Source organism: Leptonychotes weddellii, unplaced genomic scaffold (assembly GCF_054177405.1).
Source record: "Leptonychotes weddellii isolate Sample4059 unplaced genomic scaffold, ASM5417740v2 HiC_scaffold_838, whole genome shotgun sequence".
NCBI classification, from domain to species: domain Eukaryota; kingdom Metazoa; phylum Chordata; class Mammalia; order Carnivora; family Phocidae; genus Leptonychotes; species Leptonychotes weddellii.
In genome coordinates, this window is record NW_028054634.1 from 1 (window position 1) to 14868 (window position 14868).

At 39.2% G+C, this 14868-nt stretch overlaps 1 protein-coding gene across 2 annotated transcripts; it reads left to right on the forward strand.

Annotated features, from left to right (window-relative positions):
- The first annotated feature begins 132 nt into the window (after window positions 1–132).
- On the forward strand, window positions 133–13405 carry LOC102748247 (putative cation-transporting ATPase 13A4). 2 transcript variants are annotated; one of them, XM_081811558.1, is made up of 8 exons: window positions 133–456; window positions 4767–4930; window positions 5745–5867; window positions 7093–7172; window positions 8631–8673; window positions 9093–9202; window positions 11297–11393; window positions 12924–13405. In XM_081811558.1, exons 1-8 carry the CDS (start codon window positions 447–449, stop codon window positions 13137–13139), a joined length of 843 nt encoding a protein of 280 aa, XP_081667684.1. In that variant the 5' UTR covers window positions 133–446; the 3' UTR covers window positions 13140–13405. The 2 variants fall into 2 exon arrangements, with proteins under 2 accessions (XP_081667684.1, XP_081667685.1); XM_081811559.1 differs by having other exon boundaries at window positions 135–456; window positions 11297–11365; window positions 12924–13117.
- The last annotated feature ends 1463 nt before the right edge of the window (window positions 13406–14868 follow it).

Genomic DNA, 14868 nt, shown 5'->3' on the forward strand with positions numbered 1-14868 from the left:
TCTTTCCACAGTTTGGCTATTGTGGACATTGCTGCTATAAACATCGGGGTGCACATACCCTTTCTGATCCCTACTTTTGTATCTTTGGGGTAAATACCCAGTAGTGCAATTGCTGGATCGTATGGTAGCTCTATTTTCAACTTTTTGAGGAGCCGTCCTGTCTTCTTTCTGGGTATTTCCTGGCATGTATTCAGTGGTTAAGGAATGGTGCTTAAGTGAGTGAGTGGGGACCACTCTGATAAGGAACATATTTGCCTTTGTTTTTGTTTTTCTTCCCCTAAGAAAGACCATAATATGCTATTTCTGCTCAATTATATGTATATATTTCCAGGGACAAAGTAGAATCAGACCTGATATTTCTGGGATTGCTAATCTTGGAGAATCGGTTGAAGGACGAGACAAAACCTGTTCTGGAAGAGCTCATCTCAGCCCGGATAAGAACTGTAATGGTCACAGGTATAGAACAAAGTGTACGTGAAAACATAAAGAATTTGATGTGGAAATAGACAAGATTCACTCATTTCCCAAAGATTGTTGACTGCCTACTGTGGGTTGGACACCATTCTAGGTATTGGAGATTAGCAAAAGAAAAGGCAAAGTTACTGCTCTCACCAAGTTTCTATTCAGGTGGGGTGAGATAGAAAATCAATCAATTGATCAAATAAGCAGCTAGCAATAAGAGTTATGAGGTACATGAAACAAAACAGGGTGATGTGGTAAAGTATGTTTGACCAGCTAATTTATATGTGGTGTCCTTTTGGAGAGGGGCCATTTGAGATAATACCTGCCTGATAAGAAGATGTGAGCCATGCAAAGATGATGATTTTTGTTGTTAAATGTTAGAGGAAGAGAAATGCTTAGTCAGCATGGTCTGCAAACTACACCGAAGGCCCACCAATATTGAGACTTATGATTCTGGTGGTAAAAAAATGCTATCCCCGTATTTCTCTCAAACCCGAAATCACACAAACAGGAAAGTGGTGAGAAAGGATCATGCAAGAAAAGTGTGGGGAATTTCTTAATGAATGCTTCTGAGTGGAATAGATGATTTCTTAATGCATTCATTTATTTGAGTGCATGCCTTTCTTTCCCTGCTTTTAAGTCAGATGCATTTAACTCTGATAATTGTGTCGCCAAGACACAATATTTCCCCACCAGAACCCATATTCCCCAGCCACTTCCCCCGAACCCAGTGTCACTGCAGGGAACTCTAGGATGCTTCTACTTTCTCCTCTGTACCTCTCTATCCCCCATTCTAAACCCACAATCCAAGAGACTTTGGGGTCACTTTTACCCTCTCCCTTTTTAGTCCTTCAATCCAACTTCTAGGTATTGCTGAGTTAATTTACTACTTAGAATTCCCTTTACATTATGACCCTTCTGTTTCAAAAATCTTTCAACACTTATTTGACACATTCTCACAGTCTATCCTTAGTATTAAATAAGAACACATCACTCTGTACCCCACCTCTTCGCTTCTGCCCTCACATAGGATTTCTGTTCTGTTTCTTGGCTTGCCTGGTTAAATTTTTTTTTCTCAAGAGTTGTCCTTGGATAGGATGGAAGGGTGATATGCTCTCTGATTTCTTACATATACCAGATATCTTTCTTTGCTCTGACAGGTGAATGATTTCTTGTCTGGGTATAGGACTTGGGGGTTATAGTCCTTTTTTTTTTTCTTAATGATCTCTAGGTGTTATTACAGTTCTAATGACAGTCCACTGTAGGTAATTTGTTCTCTTCTGTATATAATCCTTTCCTTTAATTTTGGAGTTTAGAAATACTATTAGGGTATGTCTATATGTTTGTCTTTTTTTTCATTAATTTAGTATGGAACATAGTGAGCACTTTTAATCTATCTTCTTCCTGTCAAGAAAATTTCTTCTATTGTTCATTTTAATTATTGCATTTGTTCTGTCTCTTCCTTTTTCCCTTCTGGAATTTCTATTATTCACATGATACGCTTCCTGGATCTATCCTCTCAGTCCCTTATCTTTTTTCTTGTGATTCTTGTATTTGTTATAATTTTGCTTTGTGCTTTAAGATTTTTTTTTTTTTGCATCCAGTTTTTCCAAACCACAGACTCAGTTTCCAAAAATGACCATTATCTCCCTCAAATCACCTCTTAAATGTTAAGTTCTGAAATCATGTTTTGGGGTGCGAATGGCCCTTAAAACCTCCCCCCCCCTTTTTTTTTTGATGGTGGTGGTGGGTAGGGAGAGGAGGGCACATTTGAGTTTTCTTAAGTGCACTCATTATTTTTAACGTTTTAATGTAGGATTCCTCTATCTTCAGCAACTACTCTATTTTGCTTGTCATGTGTTCTGGTTGTTCTGCCTGATCTTTTCCTGTTTAGCTTCTGGGATTTCTTAAATAGGTTGTTATATTTCTCTGTCAGGTCATTGAGGCTCAGGCCTGGGCTGAATATCCCAAACAGTTGAACTTCTGGGGTGGTGGGTAGCAAAATGGTCCTGTGTTGCAAAGCAGCCCAACTCTTGGTGCCCTGCTGAGGCATGTGGAGGACACCTCTTAGCTCTCAGGGCTCCAGCCTCAGAGTAGAGAGGCTCTTGCCCACTGGCTAGCTCTTCTGGAGATTCTCATAAGTACTTCGGTAGAAACCTGAAGAAAGCCATGTTAGGGGTCAGCCAGGTGTTATATTATTTATTGTTTAGTGGTTGCTCTAGGAATCACAACATCTGTACCTACCCTTTCAAGAAGGCTTACAACCATAAAGGTCCTCTGCCATCTGTCCTTTAAGTTACAGTTGTCATGTATATGCAACAAATTATCTTAGTTTCCCTTCTTCTAAGAATGTCTTTATTTCTCTTCATTTCTGAAGGATACTGTCACTAGCTATAGGAGTCTGAGTTGACTGTTCTTTCTTCAGCCCTTCAAGGATATCCCACTGTCATTTTGTCTCCATGATTTTTGATGAGAAATCTGTGATAATTTGAATAATCATTCCCTAATATATAATATATTGTTTTCTCTAGCTGCTTTTAAGATATTTTCTTTATCTTTGTTTTTTGAAGTTTGATTATAAGGTTTCCGTGTATGGTTCTCACCGAGTTTATTTTGTTTGGGATTCACTGAGCTTCTTAAATTTATAAATTTAAATATTTTACCATATTTAGGAACTTCTCTGTTTTATTTCTTCAAAATATTTTTTTCCTGTTCTCATTTCTTTCTCCTCTCCTTCCTGGACTCTAATGAGATGAATGTTGTTATTCTTCCACTCTGTTCTTTCGTTTTTAAATTTTTCTCTCTCTTTTTCAGATTGTGTAACTTCTATTAATCTATCTTCAAATTCACTGACTCCTTTTCCTGTCATCTCCATTCTGCTTTTGAGAGCATCCAATGAATTTTTTATTTCAGTTATTATATTGTCCAATTCTGAAGTAGTCATTTGGTTCTTATTTATAGAGTATATTTTTTTCTCTTGAGAACTTCTGTCTTACCATTTATTTTAAGAGTGTTAACCTTCACCTCATGGAGGAGGCTTATAAGAGCTGCTTTAAAAACATTGTCTGGTAAGTCCAACATCTGGGTCATCCTTGGATAAGCAACTGTTGATTGTCTTTTTTTTCTTGAGAATTGACCACATTTTCCAGGTTTTTTTTTTATGTTGAATATCCTGAACATTTAAACTATTATATTGTGAGACTTTAGATCCTGTTAAAATCCTCTAGAGAATGTTGAGGTTGTTTTTATTTGTTTGCTTTAGCAAGCAAAACTCTAGGACATGAGAGGTGATTAATATCATAGTTCAGTTCTTGAGGCTTCTGCTCTTCTCTGGGTTTGTTCTGCACGTGCACAACTCTGAGTTGAGTTCATATACTGAGTTAGTCTTTTGTCTAGCTGTCTCCTTTCTTGGGTCTGCCCTATAATTCTTCAGCCTTCAGGCTCTTTTTCTTCTGGTTTCTCTGGCCAGAAAGACTTAGTTTCTCTTGGAGTTTTAGCTTCCTTCACAGCTCTGGGACTGGGGTTCACACTCAGGTCAAACATGTGAGAGGAAAGAGGAAAAAAAAAAAAAAAGCCAAGAATATCACCACCTTGTAGATTGTTTCTCCAGATTCGATTACCTTCCACATTCTGCCTGCTTATGTTTACTGTCAAAAGCCTTGGATAGTTGCGTTTTGTATTTTGCCCATAGTTTTCTACTGTAATCAGTGGGAGAGATAGATTTTAGTGGTTTTATTCCAGTTTGGCTGAAAGTGGAGCCGCCTGATACTATATTAAATCAGTGGGATTTTGCTAAATGTTTACCAAGCTAACAAATGATGGAAATAGATTTGAAATTTGCCTTTTTATTTTTTCTTTTTTTTTTTAAAGATTTTATTTATTTATTTGAGAGAGAGAATGAGATAGAGGGAACATGAGAGGGGGGAGGGTCAGAGGGAGAAGCAGACTCCCTGCTGAACAGGGAGCCCGATGCGGGACTCGATCCCGGGACTCCAGGATCATGACCTGAGCCGAAGGCAGTCGCTTAACCAACTGAGCCACCCAGGCGCCCCGCCTTTTTATTTTTTCTTCCCACTCTCTGGAAAAGAATATACTGGTAGGTTATGAAATAACCAGATGAAAAGCAACAAGAATCACAAAAGGGATCATGAATTTATGGAGAATCAGAGTGAGAGAGACTTAGAAATCATTTCTTTTCACACACCTAAAATAAGTTCTGAACTCCTTACTCTAGTTTTCCAGGCCATACATGAATTGATTCTATTTCTTCAACCTCATCTTGCTATACTCCTCCTTTCTTGTAGGTGACAATCTTCAGACTGCAATAACAGTGGCCAGGAAGTCTGGAATGGTTTCTGAAAGCCAAAAAGTCATTCTTATTGAAGCGAATGAAACCACTGGGTCCCCATCAGCATCTATAACTTGGAAATTAGTAGAAGAAAAGAAACACATTGGATATAGCAATCAGGTATACTTAAAAACAGACCTTCTGCCATATTATGGCTCACAGTGTTGGCTACTGAGAAGCTTTGACTGGCGAGATGTATAGGTCAGTTAGGGTCAACATATTTCTCTAAATGTCTAACACATATGCAGCCTGAAGAACTCTTATCAGTTTCTCATACTGTCCTACTGAGCTTTAATGTATAGTGCTTTCCTGGGTGCTGGGAAGAATCCATTCTTTTAAGTGTAATAAAGCTGTTGGCTCTATATGAGAAAGAATGTAGTAAGCAGGACTGTGAATCTAATTTCTCATCTTCCTCTTGCTTGCTAGTCATCCCATTGGGTCCAAGGGAGATTTAGTCCCTGGGAGAGAAACTGCTGTGTGCATTGGAAAATTAGACTATGTCTTCAGGGTAGGAAAAAAGTTTTATACATTTATTCCCAATCTTGTCAGTATCTTATCTCTATTGTGTCCTTGTGGAACAATATTAATTCTGTAAGAAAACAAATTGTAAGTTCTCACTTCAGGGAGAGATTTGTTAAGCTGCAGTGCTTTGTATTTTACACTTGAAATGTGTGAAATGTGCTCTTCTCTGGGACTCACCAAGATCAAATCAGGATGAGAACAAGACATGAGTAAGTGCTATTTTCCTATTCACTAGAGGCTGTGATGTGCAAAGATTGATCCAGCAAAGAGAAAGTGCTTCTCTGAGGAATCAGAGCTGTAGTGTGACTCTTAAAGAGAGACCCCAGACTGTCATCATTGCCTTCTCTTTGATATATTTGTGGTCCTTTACCACTCTATCATGTGTCTAAAGTAACTGTGTCTTGCTTTGCAGGATAATTACATTAATATCAGGGAAGAGGTCTCTGATAATGGCAGAGAAGGAAGTTACCATTTTGCCTTAAGTGGAAAATCTTTTCAAGTTATAAGTCAACATTTCAGCAGCCTACTGCCAAAGGTAAGTTCTAAGAGGCTATCAATCTCCCAGTAAAGATGCTGATGATGTCACTTATAGAGCATGTTCCTAAGTAATTTCAAGCCTCTATAGGTAATATATACCTATTGAATATATCATAAAAGAGGCAAATATTTTTGTTGTCTCATTTCTTACTAGATTTAAAATTAGTAAATTTGATTATCCAATTTCTCATCATCTATAGGAATAAAGTATTAGGGACTTCTCAAGTCATAAGGATTGTTTTTGGGTGGCTGTCTTTATATTGCCATGGTGAGGGGTCTCCTGGTGTAGTGGAAATCCAGCAATTATACAGGAAGGCAGGCCAAGAATAGAGGAATTCCATTAGGTTTTTGATAGAGAACCTCTATACAAAAGAGAGTCAAACTTAACACTTTTCTGATGAAGAACAAACTCATAGTGGGGGAAGGTAAGTTTTATATATAACATGTAGACAAACTAGAAAAAGACTGTATCCAGTGTAATCCAAAAATAAATTGTTTTTATTCTTTTTTTTAAATGCAATTGCTTATCCTCTTAGGTACTATTTAGGGGAAACATAATAAAGACTTTGAGACTGATCAAACATTAAGCTGAGTTACTGCCAAGAAGAGCAGGGAATATGCAGCTCTAACACAAAAGAATTTAGATTCTATAGGATAAAGCTCAGGTGGATGGAGCTGGTACAGGTTTAGGATCTCCAAACCATCAGTGTTCCATAGCCCAAATTAAGCTTGGGATATCAGCTGAGCTTCACAATTGGTCAAGTCCAGATGGTATGGTTAAATCAAAGACCACAAATTGTCACTATTTCATCATTAGGCTGTTTTTCTGCTAGTTCTGAACAATTTTCTGAGAAACAGTTACTTCCTTTCCTTTTCCTGGGATGTTAACCTCTGGATATCCTGCAATTTCTCTTATTCTACTGGTTCAAGATTCCATTAAGCTCGGGATTTTTTGACCACACTTTCTATGGCAGCTCAGCTAAATTCCTGAAGATCACCATTTTAATCAAAAATTTTTATTACGTCTTTACTGATTTTTGGTCTCCTTGGTCACTTATTTTACGACCAAGTTCTCAACGTCTTAAAATCCCAAAATGGACTTCTTGGAAACAAACTATTTTTGCCATTCATGAATTTTATTACCCAGTCAGTGTCCTGAGTATTATCAATTATTTCATGTATGCATAACTGACATGATAAAGTTTCTCTCGGACTCCTTACAGATACTGATCAATGGGACCATCTTTGCAAGAATGTCTCCTGGGCAGAAATCCAGTCTGGTGGAAGAATTTCAGAAACTGGAGTAGGTTCTTTGCCATTTCAGGTGGTATGAAGTGCCTGGAGGCATGACAGTCAGGGAGAGTGTAAGAGGTACAGGAAGTCACCTACGTTGGCTAAGGCACGGGTTCTTAACCTAACTGCATATGACAGTTACCTCAGGAGTTTTGAAAAAGTAGCACTACCAGGACCCCATTGTCCAGAGATTCTGATTCAGTTGCTCATTTGAGGCTTAGACATCAGTGTTTTTTCAAAGCTCCTCAAATAAGTCAATTTTGCATCCAGAGTTGAGAACCACTGGACTAGAACATGTGGGGCATGAAAGTGTATGGTGAGAAATGAACCTGGAAGGGTAGTTTGAGTTCAGTTCCTGAAGGTACAATGAGAATTTAGACTTTATTTTTATAAGTTATTATTACAGTTCTGATATAAGGAGATTCATATGGCAAGAGAGTCACATAACCTTAAAAATATTAAAACATTTATATGGCAGAGCATCCTTTCTGTCTTAAATCAGAAAAATAATTCTCTTCTAACACAAGGGTCTCCATTACAGAATAGACAGTTCAAATAATGTGCCCATTATTTAGGACCCTTTATTTCTTGTTAATAGAACCCATGGAGTCCTGGAAGCTTTCTTTACTTCTGGTGCTAGACCACGTAGATGTGACTCCTACTCATTCCCACTTCATCCTCCTACTTGATTTAGTCACTAGGCAAGCTTCTTGATTCAGAAAGCCCTGTCTTCTCCACATGGTTGACAACCCAGATAGTAAACGAGTATGACAGTGTGGAAGAGAAGTATAGCCAATTCTGTAAATGCTGTGAGAGCACTCCTACCTTAAAAAGCAGACTATCCATAATATTTGTCAACAATGAAAGCCTGAGTCTGTACTCAACCTCAAAAAGTGATCCTGAAGCAGGGATGTGTTTTCTTTCTTCAAAGTCTGGGCCCAGCACTGCATTTTTTAGTAGAGCGACTGCTAAGATGGCAGATCTCCTCTCCTGTTACTATTAACAATACCAACAAGTAATTTTTGTTTCTTGTTTTAGAAATTATAAGGCACTTTTCCATACAGCACCTCACTGAATACTTATAACACTTTGTAGGAGAGAAAAATGATAGCCCCAATGGCCAAGAGATCAGGTCAAAGATCTCAGTCTGGTTTCAAATCCGATGCCCTCTTCACTGTGCCATGGTGTCACATCATCTAACTGTGAACGTCCCACTTTACAGCCAACAAAGCTGCTTCCTAAACAGCAATGTGCAGGGTCTCCCTGAAACGCTTGGAGTCAGGAATGCTGTGCTAGGCTGCTGAGTCACACTTTACTTTTAGTCAAACTAGACTCTTAGGGAAACTCCCTTAAAATAAATAATCAGTTCGAATCCTCAGTAATGAAGTTCATCTTATCTTTTTAATTAGAGAAATTAGCAAGTAAAATTGCTTTGATCTCCCTTACATTTGACATGGTTCCCTTTTAGTTACTTTGTAGGTATGTGCGGTGATGGGGCCAATGACTGTGGGGTAAGTAGCTGCCGGTGTGTGGGGCCATAGTTGCACTAGAACAGACCAAGACTTACACTTGATTGTGCTTGCCTGGAGTTCTTTAGAGATAGTATCCCTGGGATATACACTACCTCCATTTTTCTTGATGGAGAAACTGATATGAGGGTTTGGGAGGGTTTTGATCAAAGCCACACAATGACTCAGTGGTTGGTATAGACCAAATGGGGTAGAATATGGCTCTGGACTCCCCACTTCTTTGGCTAAGTGTCCCAGTGCCATCTTTTTCTTATATAGTAGGCAGAGCAAAATCTGGTCATCTCCTGACTAGTGCTTGGGTCCACAAACCACACTGGCTAGCTTGACAGGCTCTTCTCATGTGGCCTCAAGAGAGATGTATGAGAGTGTGTATGGAGAATAAACTGACCCTTTGCTTTCAGGCTTTGAAAATGGCTCACGTGGGCATCTCTTTATCAGAGCAGGAGGCATCTGTGGCCTCACCTTTCACTTCGAAAACTCCAAACATTGAGTGTGTACCTCACCTTATCAAGTAAGTAGACGCTTTCCACCAGTATTATTTTAATCTCTTTCGACTTTTAGGTGCAGATCCCATTGTTCTGCCAGGGAAAGAGCCGGGAAACTTTGTGTCCCTGGGTGGGGAGGGTGCTTTGCAGGACAATGCAGTCAACCATTCTACTCCCAAGTGGACTTACCAGGAGTTAAAAATAACTGTGGGAGAACAGTGGCATTTCTAATGAAAAACACTCAGTAGGTTATTTTTAGAAAATTGGAATCTGGAACTTGTTACTGCTTTGAAAGTGTCGATCATACTCTTATTATTGTTATTTTTACACGGATCTCCTTAGATGTTTTATGATGGGGGGATGGACAGAAACATTCTCTTCCCCACTTTTGCCCTCTTTCCCTCTTGACTCTTTATGCTTCTTTGGAATATCCTTTCCAACCCCAGTTTTCAAAATACTTACTCATCTTTGCTGCTCCTACTAAAATTTCCCTTGATGCTTTATCTCCACTTCCCAGAATATGTCCTTCAGCTGTATTTTATTTGAATGATAAAGACGGTTAGCATTGTGGCCATTTTGGGCTGTTATAACTAGCACGTATTTACAGTTTGTGAAGTGCTTTAATACGTACTATCTTATACTTCAAAACAGCATGGAGATGTAGGAATGGTCATTTTTTTTTTTTTTTGCAAATAATGAAATTGATGTTCAATTGATGTGCCCAAGCTCAAACAGCTATATAGGATTCGAAATTCTTAAAATTGATTTTATTTAAATATATTTTTTTAAAGATTTTATTTATTTATTTGAGAGAGAGAATGAGAGAGAGAGAGCACATGAGACGGGGGAGGGTCAGAGGGAGAAGCAGACTCCCCGCCGAGCAGGGAGCCCGATGCGGGACTCGATCTCGGGACTCCAGGATCATGACCTGAGCCGAAGGCAGTCGCTTAACCGAGCCACCCAGGCGCCCTTATTTAAATATTTTTTATCTACAAATATCATACTATTCCCACCACATTACAATAATAATGATTTGGCTAGCTCCTCCCAATTTTTAAAGAATTTATGCATGTATTTGACAAATATTTATAGAGTAGGCACTTAGTTCCAGGGACTGGTGGAGACACTGAAGACCCAGAAGAAAGTAAATCACACATCCCTTGATCTCATAAAGTTTTCTTCTGGTGAAGAAGTCAGGTAATAAACACATACACGGATAAATCAAGGGTAATGGGAAAAGTAGGAAAGGGACTTGGGGGGCAGGTGGAATTGGCTGCTGCAGGTGGATGGTATGTGAAAGCCTTTCTAAGGAGGTGAGAGATGAGGAGAAAGTATGTTCTGGTAGAGCAAATGATAGCAGCAGAGCCCCAAAACAGGAAAAAGCCTGTTTTGAAATCAGGTTTTGGAATCCCAGGAAAACATTATGACCAGAAGGAAATTTAAACTCTATTTTCTTTCCAATGAAAGAGATAAAAGTGACGTTTCATAAGTAATCTATTTTATGCTTTCAATATATACTATTTACTCAAAGTCAATCAACAGTAACAGAAACAAGCATGCTCATTGTTTCCAGTCTACTTAAATTCCATATATGACTAATTTGAGTGCAGGTATTGTTCTAGTCCAGTTTCAGAAAAAGTTGGGATTGCCAAATGAGATGTGAATGAAGTGAAACACCTGCATGAAAATAGCCCCTAAGCCTGCAATCTTCTTTAAATCCCTTAGTTCACAGATGAAGAAACTGTAACAGAAGGAAACTGACCTTCCAAATGACATCAGTGTGTAGGTGTGAGATCTGGGACTAGTTCCCAGGCCCTCTGACTCTGGACTGACATAGTCCCCACAGAGAGGACAAGACTAACACTCGACCTGGGCTCCATAGCTGGACCAAGCGTGTGGACCTTGGCCCGGAATCAGTGTTTCCTGAAAATCTAGTCATTTAGCATATTCTGACAGCCAGCTCCAACTGGCTCAAGGCTGTCCAGTCTGTCAGACAAACAGTTGAATAATCAGGTTTTTGATTTTTTTCTCTTGAGTTCAGCTGAACAGCACAGAGTAACTGACCTCATTTTTTTCTATTCCTTTCACTTCCTCACTTTTTCATTTCTTTTCTCACACAGGGAAGGACGTGCAGCTCTGGTTACCTCATTTTGCATGTTTAAGTACATGGCTCTGTACAGCATGATTCAGTATGTTGGTGTTCTGCTGCTCTACTGGGTATGATTGGGGACCTGAGCTCTTGGTTAGTGAGGACCAAAACCAGTGGTGGTGCCCTCCTAATCAGCAATGCCTCTTAAGGAAGAGTGATGTGGGGAACTTCGGCACCAATAGCCCCTCTAAAACTACCTTTATTTATTTTTTTATAAATATTTTATTTTTTTAATTTTTAAAATTTAAATTCAATTAGATGAATGTACACAGGAAAAGTTGATGGTGTCAATTCTTTGACTCTTTGACATTTTTTAATGCAGTGGTCGCTGAGGATCAGAACACAGCACTTTCTTGCTGTTGCTTCTGCCTCCTTGGACCAGGTCTCTATCTTCCCTGTTCCAGTGTGATTCAACCCTAGTGTACCATTCATTAGAGAGATGATTCTCTGATTGGGGTTGCCGGTAAATGTTTCATATCCGGCTCTCTCTGGAAAAACAAGCCCTGCTTATTAAAGTTTTCCAGCTTTCATGGTGTCAATACTCTCACCATGGCTGGTTTCAAGCTGTCTACCTGCTGTCACTGAGCATGGAGTTGGGAAGAGATATACAGTAGCTTGCCATTATGTAGTATTTGCACCACAGAGATACAAGAGTTGTAAATACCTTAAAGAGCATAGATAATAGCACAATGTAGGAAGATGGTTAGGAAGTGCTGGGTTTTGGGTATTTATTAGCTTTGTTTTTAGCACAATGTATTTAATGGTAGACTTGTATGACTTAAATTTTTATAATGACTGTGTTTAACAACCAGTTCAAAAAGATCCCTGAAAACTTAGCAATTAACTCTCATGAGTTAGTACAAGTAGCATATTGCTGATTCCTTAGATTCATCTCTATGTCCTGCCCTCTTGCTTCTGGATTGAAGGTTTTAGTTCTGTTATTTTAAGATTACCTATGTCTTTTTTTTTTTTTTTAAGATTATTTATTTATTTATTTATTTGACAGAGAGAGACACAGTGAGAGAGGGAACACAAGCAGGGGGAGTGGGAGAGGGAGAAGCAGGCTTCCCGCGGAGCAGGGAGCCCGACGCGGGGCCCGATCCCAGGACCCTGGGACCACAACCCGAGCCGAAGGCAGACGCCCAACGACTGAGCCACCCAGGCGCCCCTAAGATTACCTATGTCTTTTCCCATTCATTAACGAATGAGCCAGAGAAGGAGAAGCTATGTAGGTAAAATTGTGTAAGATCACCACATACTTAACACTTGTTACTCCTGGGAACGCACTCTTCTATCGTGCCAGACCAAACCCTGACTTCTCTGCTAGCAGGTAGAAAAGAGATCAGAGATGAATGTAGTAGAGTGAGATGTCCCCCTCAACAAGAGGATGCTGATTCGCAAAAGACCCAGCCCAAAGAGCACACAAAGGTGGCCTCCTGGCTAGAGAGGTTTTCACAGCCTTGTCTTTGGTACTCTCACCCTGGCTGCATCACCTCCTTGTAAAATCCTATGTTGCAGTGACAAAATGAATGTAGTTGATGTCAGGCTTCATCCAGAAGGTTACAACTTTTTTGAGCCTCTTCCCTTTTTATTTTCAGGAGACAAACAGCCTTTCAAATTACCAGTTTCTGTTCCAGGATCTGGCCATCACAACTCTTATTGGCATAACAAGTAAGACATTTTTAAAACTTTCTTTGCTCCCTCAATGTACTTCCCTCTGCCCCAGAAGGTCCACCAGGAGAGACACCAGTGGTAGCCTCAGGGATGTGGGACTTATTCCCGTTTGTACATACAGAGAGGGAAAGAGGAAATAGGACCCCTACTTTTGAGAGTTGGGTTGAAAGAAAAGTGTTAGCAAAGGAAAATATGGCTAGTTCTTTTGCTGTTTTCCACAAAATATGGGGCTTCCATAATGGTCACTAAACATTTAAGATGAAAAATGAACTTTGAAAATCAGGAATGCTGACTTTAGTATGCTTTCTGTTATAATTACAGTTAAAATGTGCCCAGTTTATAGAAGCTGAATGGTTTTTATGTTTCCCAACTTTAAATCCTAGCCTTTTGGGGTTTTGAATGGAGATTGAAGATAATCTTTCCATCAGGCCACTCCCACTCCCACCTCTGAATTGTCTCCCCAGTTTTCCTGCTGTAGGATTTCCCCCCCAACCCATCCACTCCCCATCATCTTTACCATATTCTCTGCTTTGCTCTCTGTTAAATATAAATGCCAACAATTCCATCTGTACTTTTAATCCTACCTCCTCCTACCTTCTCAAGGATTTTGTTTCTGTAATAATCTCTTTCTCCATCATCAACTTTTCTCTGGTCTGCTGGATCATTTTCATCAGCATATAAATATATTTCCTTATCTCCTACCAGATCTGATATTCAACAAAATCATTAACTACTGACTGAGTGCCGAGTTTGTACTACTTACTGAAATAGACACCTAGAACACAGCACTGAAAAAAAAAAACAAATAAAAATTCCCTTCCTTACATTCTAGTAAAATAGCACCACTATCTACCTAGTTGTTTAAAGACCTGGAGCCATCCTTAGTTTCTCTTTTCATTACCCATCGCATCCCATACCTTTGAAGTTCCAGTTGGCTCTACCTGCAGAAGCTATCCTGCATCTTTCCTCTCCATCCGCAGCTCTGTAGCCCTGGTCACCGAGCAATGTCACCTCCCTTGTGGATTCCTGCAACAACCTTACAACTATCTTGCTTCCCCTCACCCCCATTTACCTTTCCAAGGGTAGTAAGAATGTTATTTTTAAGAACTAAATTTTATTGTCATCCACTTGCTTAAAATGCTTTGGCCCCTGCCTGCTTCTCCACCTTCATTTCCAACCACATTGCTACCCACTTGTTCCAGGCACCCCGGTTTTTCAGTCTCTTGAGCACTGCCAAACTTGTGGTCACCACAGTACCTTTGTTTTTGTTATTTCCTTTGCCTAAAACACTCTCCCCTTCAATCTTTATATGGCTTTGAATTTTCTTATTATTCAGATCTCAGCTCAAATGTCACCACTTCAGGAAGGTCAGTTTAAGTAGTCACCAAGCCAATTATTCTCTATCACACAATTGTGCTTTATTTTATTTTATTTTATTATTTTATTTTATTTTATTGGTTCCCAGGTTTTGTTCAAGAACTCATACAAATATTCCAGATAAATGAGTTTTAATCCTCATCTTCCTCCTCTTCCTCGTCCTGGTTAATCTGGAAGTATTGCAATTTGTAATTCTCTTTGCTGTTAACAACTACTCTCAACCAATCACATGGATTATTCTAATTCAATATTTTTTGATGAGCTATTTCAAATGCCTTTTGGAAAAAGTCACCTCAGAAGTTACCATAATCTTGCTCTTGCTCCTTTCAGTGGTTACAACCTCTCCACTGAGATTCCCAGCTTTTCTATTCATTTTGATTCTCGCCTGAAGAAACTGCTCAAAATTGGCAGCATCTATGATTCTCTCTTCTACAGGGTGGGTGCAATCAAGGGCAAATTTCAGAACTTGCTACTTCTTTTTTTTTTTTTTTT